This window comes from Eutrigla gurnardus (assembly GCF_963514095.1).
Source record: "Eutrigla gurnardus genome assembly, chromosome: 19".
NCBI classification, from domain to species: Eukaryota; Metazoa; Chordata; class Actinopteri; order Perciformes; family Triglidae; genus Eutrigla; species Eutrigla gurnardus.
The window spans coordinates 9,926,008-9,932,903 of NC_139930.1; the positions used below are offsets into that span (position 1 = coordinate 9,926,008).

Consider the following 6,896-nt stretch of genomic DNA (forward strand, 5'->3'; position numbering starts at 1 on the left):
AACGGCCCCCACTGACTCAGACCTCATCCATATGCATACCATCGCACGGCAGAGCTGGCAACCGGTCCCGTCTGTTAGCATAGGAGCCCTTTGGAAAACAAACACACAAATATTTGCTCATAAAAAAATATGACCAGACTTAATTACTTTCCACTGTAGGGATTTATATACAAGGCTCCGTTTGCTGTCGGATGTCTGGACCACAGCAACAGGTGTGGTGAACTCAGCTGAACAGCAGGCCGGCATCAAAGATTATTATCAATGAACAAGTTACAAATGTACACTTGAAGATGCAGCTATTACAAAACGAATCAGATATCTTAACGTGGAGTAGTTTGATGGATCCGTTAATTTGTTTCTCAAATGTGGTTTGATCTTTTTGGTTTTGGGCTGTTGGTCGGATGAAACAAGCATTTCAAAGCTGCCTGTCACGGTGGATTCTTGGTAATGGAGATTGACATTTTTCACTATTTGCTATTCATCATATTTTGTCATTTACCCTTTAAATGTGGGTAAATGGGCTGGACTGTTGCCTGTCCAGGGTGTACCCCCCCCCATTCGCCCAATGTCAGCTGGGATCGGCTCCAGCCCCCCGCGACCCTGAATACAGGATAAGAATTAGAGGATAGATGGACCCTTTAAATGTGTGTGAGAATTTAAATGATCTGGTCAATAGTGTGGTGTCTAATATGAATTTGTTATACCTAAATAATAGTGTATGAGCTTTGAACAGATGTTGGTGTCGCATTTAAAGGGAAAAAGGAGGCGTTAAATGTTAGTAATAGTGAAGGCTTCCAATTAGTGACTCTTAAATCAAACGGAGGAAAAGATGACCACCATCAGAGCTGCGACCGTGCCTCGTTGGCCGAGCCGTCCAGCGGTTCTACAGACAGAAAGTTCCTCCATATATAATTGCATTAGAGTTAATGGGAGGTGGAGTGGAGGGAAAAAGTGCAGCATGGAGAATCAAAAAAAGCTTCACTCAGCTTTCAAGAATTAAGGGAAGAATGAAAGCTATTTTTTAATTACTGAACAGCATCTGGAAGAGAGCACTGAAAACCTCAATATCTGGAGTTATGATCCACTGGTGCTCATATTCGCTTGGGTGCTTTCCAGGAGGGGGAACTCGACAGAGGGACACCAGTGGAAACCATGTCAGTCACATGCGCACCGAGAGAGGGAACGGACGAAAATACTCGAGACTGGTTCATTTTATATTTACATAATATCAATATTCACACCCGTGTGACTGGCTTCTCAGCTGTATTTAATCTCAAGCTTGAATATCCGCATAACCGCAGATTGTCAGCTGCACCGTGACTTGTTTTGAAAATATTAAACTTTTAAAACTCTCAGAACCGCCAAGAACAACACGTGAGCTCACCTTGTTTAAGACGGTAATTACTCGGAAGGTGCTTCTCCGAGTAGGTGTGACATCCACACGTGGTCGGGCGCTGACAAGCAGAGAAAAACAGCATTATCAGGAAAATGTGACCTCCTAAAGTATCGAGTTAGTGCTCAACAGTTATCCTTGTTTATACGCCGACATCACCTCAATCTCTCCACATCTGATTCTTGTCACCAATGGCGTTAACAAAATGTCAATATCTGGAGCTGCGTGACGCTCTGAATGATTCATCGCGGGCAGGGTATTGCAGAAAATCGTATTTTATCAGCATCCAGTTAATAGTGTGAATGTTGCGTTGACATATCCCACACAAGGGTTTGGTGTGAGTTACTAAATCACCATGACTTCATTGTGTCAGGAAAAGGCGCACAGTGGTGTCGCTTTCTCTTCCTTTATGCCTTTTTGCTCTATTCCTCATCTCTCCGTCATTATTGCGATGCAAAGCAACCTCGGTTGTCAAAGTCGAAGCCTTTGTTTTCAGGATCATTTTCAAAACCATTATCTCCCACCATGGCTATAATGACACCGCTGCCATTGTGTCTGTACGTGCTGTAGGAAGCAGGCCTTCAAGGACCAGACAAGTAGTTCAAACATTGTAAGTTTGACGCCATCACTCCTATCCGAGGTATCACTGTATGCTTAGCAGCGTCTTGCTGTTAATATATCAAACGGTTATTAATGAGTTACCCAACAGGATACGCGTCTCTATTTGTTGTCTTTGTTTTTTTCCCACCGTTTTTTTTGTTTGCCGACCAAAGAAAACGTGCATCGGTGCAATTTGAATGAAGACATCAACATCCACTGACAGTAACTGTCCCGTCGAGGTGACGGCATGTTTGTTGACATGCCTAACGGACAAGATCCTGATGCAGCAGGATCAGTGGCAAGCGCTTTGTTTGCTCTTGCACTGAACTCCTGAGTCAATGTGTTTAATTATGTTGGAAAGAGAGAGGTTTGTGTGAGCTCGCTAGCTCTGTGCAAACACCGCCGGAGCCCAATTCAAACTCGAAAGTCCTCGGCATTTTAATACTCCCAGGTAAGGTGCGTTTTCTTTTTTTCCCATACAGAATAGCCATAGTTATACTGTAGTGCTGAATTAAGTCTTTCTCATGGGGCTTTGTTTTGATAGTGGGCGTAAGTGTGATGTACAAAGGAGGCCAATCAATGTTGTTTAATGAAGATGGGCTTCATTAGAGTTGATTTTTATGATGCTGTTGTCTCAGACACGTTTCAAGAAAGCAGCGCAAGTTATGGATTATTGTTCATATTTCCTACTAATGTCATTAATATGACATTTGTTTGAAGAAAATAAATGTCTATCTTTGACAATTCTGGTTGCGTGTAATTTAAATACCTGTTGTGTATTTGTGTACATAGTTTGTCTCACCATCTAAATGTAATGTACCCTACTGTAGATTTTGATGCTTCCTGTGCTGCTAAATTACACATTTGCCCTTAATTCTAAAAGTAACAAATAGTATAAGAATGTTATAGTCATTAAAAGTAATCCTGCTTTGTGTGTGCATGCATTGATGTAATGTAAACCCAAAGTGTACCCACAATCCTATGCAGCCTCACTTATAAGCTGTGATGAAATCATTGCACTCATCTGTTATTATTACTATCGCAGACAAACTGGTGGAGTAAACAAAGTTATTGTTTAGGGTGAGTCTTATTATTTATTTGTTTTGAACTAGCTACCTAGCTAGCTAGGTACTTTTGTCCATCCAGGTGATTTAAATGATCCTCTCACCCACATTTCTCAGGGATAACAGCGGTAAGGATTCATACCGTTGCTATGAATACAAACAAACCTCTCTCTCCCTCTCTCTCTCGCTCTCTCTCCCTCTCCCTCCCTCTCCCCCGCTCGCCCCAGCCTCCCCCACGTGCTCCCTCCCTCGCGCTAATGTTTTTCTGCGCTTTGTTGCCAAGCGACGAAGGCGTGTCCAGCGGCTCCAGTGATTTAAGGATACCGCTCACGCGGTTTTCTCAGTTCAGACTGCCGGTCCCTGCATGGCAACAGGCGCGAGGGGTTCCCCCGTACGTCGTCGCCCCGTCTTCCCGTTCAGCGTCGCTTCGGCGTTCACACATCCACCTGCGTGGCTGCTTCCACCCGGCGCGCCCGTCAGCCGCAGCATGTCCCGGACTATGGCGTAACGCGCGACGCGGAGCAGAAACTTTCGACCCCGCGAGACGCCGAAGAGCAGCCCGACAGGACTCCACACACCGATTCTCATTGATGAGGTTTGGACCCTCTGAGAAACTTTCAGTTTACAGCATTTCTGACTGACGCGCATATCCCTGGTGGACTATAGCAGACCGCGGTTCGCTGATCCAGGATCACCTCCGCAAGGATTTACCATCTTTTCTGTTCAATTGCAGGCAGCCTCCAAATGACGTCGAGATGGCTTTAGGCGGAACGCTTCTGCCCTCCATATCCACGTTCGCCAGCGGCCCCACTTTGAAGAGTAAATCCATAGGAAGTGCCAATCTAGTGAGTAGCCCTGTGGTCACTTCTTATTACGCATGGAGGGAGGGAGGGGGGGTAATGTACTTGAGCAGTTTCTTTAAAGTGTCATTGTTTTGTGTCGTCCCCCCATGTTATTCTGGGTTAATCAGGGCTTGACACCATGCTCTACTGGGGCGTGCACCAGTTTACACTGGCTACTCCTGGAGAGCACATGGGACACTGCAGCCCTCATCACCATGCCCCCCATTATTAGTATTATTAGTTGTTCAACGGGCTTCACGTTGATCGCAGGACTCTTCTGAATTCCGTCCGAGTGTTTGCTCACCACTAATGCTTTCCAGTGTCGTTTCACCGCGAGGGAGAACAATCTGTATTCTAGGAAGTGCTCTGAGCCAAGGACACTTGCTGCACCAGGCTGAGCTCTGTAGCGGAGCTGTCAAAATAATCCCTCTCCATTACAGACCTCTCCTTGAAGCGTTGACTTATACTTGTGTCTGATGTCCTTAATTATTCAAAACAAGCACTGTTGTTTTAAGTAGGACAGGACAAGTGTGTGTGTGTGTGTGTGTTTCTTGGCTACGTTCTATAGCTTACAAACTGTAACATGACACAAACGAGCAGCTTATATACGAGGACAGTCATTAATGCCTCCTGTAACTTTCCTGTAGAGATGGAAGGAGGAGTTGTCCCATCTTAAAAAATCCAGTGTGCCAACCGGAAGCAGCTGCTCTGATCCAGACCATCCCACTGCCACCAGCACAACAAGCCCCAGCATGTCCAAGACAGACACGGAGCCTGACCTGGACTTGGACTACGACTTCATTCTGTCTAACTCCATTCTGCAGCAGCAGCAGCAACAGCAGCAGCAGCAGGAGGAGGCGATGGCGTGCGGCTCTGCCCAGACCTTGTCTCCTTCCTCCAGCTCTTTCAGCTCGTCTTACCCTCTCCCCTCCCCTCAGGGAACTGCCAGTGAGCTCCTCTACACCATTCCAGATATCAGTGACGTCTCGCCCTCTGGAGGCTTTGTGGCAGAGCTCATGAGACCCGAGCTGGACCCGGCATACCTGCACCCCACCAGCCTCCACGGCAAGTTTGTGGTTAAGACAACAATGGACATGGGAGAATACAGCCAAGGCGTGAACATAAGCAAGGTCTGCGTTACTGCCGTGTCAGACCCGACTCCTTCGCGTGGCTCGCCGTCCTTTACGTGCCACAGGATAAAGCAGGAGAACCCCAGTGACTGCACCATCTCGCAGCCCATGGACCTACACCGGGCCGGGGTGAACTCCCAGGGCAGGGGGAGCCAGCAGCAGCGCCCGTGTCAGTTAGAGTTGCACGGCTTCCCTGGCGGCGGGAGATCCATGACAGGCGGCAGGTTACCCTCATCCTCTTCCCTCTCCCCAGACCATCCTCTGAGTCGGGAGCACCAGGTTCTGGGACACCCCCACTCTCAGATCCCTCTACCTCCTCAGGGCTACCACCATAGCTCCCCGCAGGGCTACACCTCCTACCCTCAGCCGTCCGCCCTGCAGTACCAAGGTTAGAGCATTTCTTTTGTGCATTATTCAGACCTACTTTATGTTCTTTCTTGTCGTCTCTCGTGGCTGTTGAATGCAGTAACTTAAATGTGGAAAAAACCCTGTAACACGGGCGGATTAGACAACAGGAATATCAAGTCCGTGGAGTATATTTAAATACATCTCATACAGCCTTAAGGGATTTAATTATACCCTAAAACCAGCAGTTCCAAAGAATTTAAACCTACGTCCCATGGCCTTGGATAACAAACCCCCCTTTTCATCATAAAGTTCTGAAAGCCAGCCAAAAATACATTACCAGATGTTTAACAAAGTGTATATATATATATTATCTTATTGTTTTAATAAGATACGTGATCATTATCCATTGCTGTGCCCTTCTGTGTTCACATTTGAGCTAAAATTGGCAGGTTTTTTGTGTTTTAAGAAGAAGGCTGATGCTTTCTTTTGCATCTTTAAATTGATGATGAAAACAATGATTCGGCGATTCCTTCTGTGTATCAGCGTATGCATCTGAAGTGCTCTCTTTTACATATATATATCTGATACGTGGCATCATGAAGCTGATGGTAGTCTTTCGACCCCACAGAGCCCCTCATGATCTCGAGTGGAGACTGCCTGCCGGAGGAGCCGAAGCCTAAGCGTGGCCGGCGCTCCTGGCCGAGGAAGAGAGTCGCCACACACACGTGTGACTATGTTGGCTGTGGGAAAACTTACACAAAGAGTTCCCATCTCAAAGCACATCACCGCACACACACAGGTATGTAACTGCACGTTCACAGTGTTTTGGTCAGCCGTTTGTATGTGTGGTTTAAATTCAATGAGGGCACATGCAGGTAGATTTCTACACATTTTTGTGTTTAATTAACGCTTTATTAACTGTTTAACGCCGTTGTTTCATACGGTTATCACTGTTTAGAGCTAATTACCAGTGCTTTTCAAAGCAAGCACGTCCCAGAGAATCATTGAGTCATGATGGGGGTTAGATGGGTGGGGGATGGGGAAGGGGACCTGTTTGGCCGGTTGCGGTGAAACGCGTTGATACTGATCCCTGCTCAAATTGAAACCCCAGGCCGATTAGCTCGGCCTTTATACGCTAGCTGTAGGACAGGACGGACCTCTTTTCTCCTCGAGGTGCAGAAGGTTGGACCAGTTTAACCTCAGGACCGTCACTAACTGCTCCATGTGTGTATTGTGCTTCCATCAAAGGGGAGAAGCCTTACCACTGCGACTGGGAGGGCTGCGGTTGGAAGTTTGCACGTTCGGACGAGCTCACACGCCACTACAGGAAACACACGGGCCACCGGCCGTTCCAGTGTCAGAAATGTGACCGGGCCTTCTCAAGGTCAGACCACCTCGCTCTCCATATGAAGAGACACTTATGAGACTTTACGACGGATGAAGGCTCCAGGAAGAAAAAGGAAAAACGACATACGTTGGCAAGAAGCCTGAACAAACTTGTAACCTTCCCTTTTTTTTT

General features: G+C 46.8%; 1 protein-coding gene across 1 annotated transcript; it reads left to right on the top strand.

The window, feature by feature from the left end:
* Window positions 1-3,395: 3,395 nt before the first annotated feature.
* klf4 (Kruppel like factor 4) lies at window positions 3,396-6,896 on the top strand. The gene is made up of 5 exons (XM_084034840.1): window positions 3,396-3,652; window positions 3,791-3,902; window positions 4,547-5,417; window positions 6,006-6,176; window positions 6,626-6,896. The coding sequence occupies exons 1-5, from the start codon at window positions 3,648-3,650 to the stop codon at window positions 6,799-6,801; spliced, it is 1,335 nt and encodes a 444-aa protein (XP_083890966.1). The 5' UTR covers window positions 3,396-3,647; the 3' UTR covers window positions 6,802-6,896.

Coding starts and splice junctions, on each gene's coding strand:
- klf4 (XM_084034840.1), top strand. Junction 3,903..4,546: donor CCATAGGAAGTGCCAATCTA/GTGAGTAGCCCT, acceptor ACTTTCCTGTAG/AGATGGAAGGAGGAGTTGTC. Junction 6,177..6,625: donor ACATCACCGCACACACACAG/GTATGTAACTGC, acceptor CTTCCATCAAAG/GGGAGAAGCCTTACCACTGC.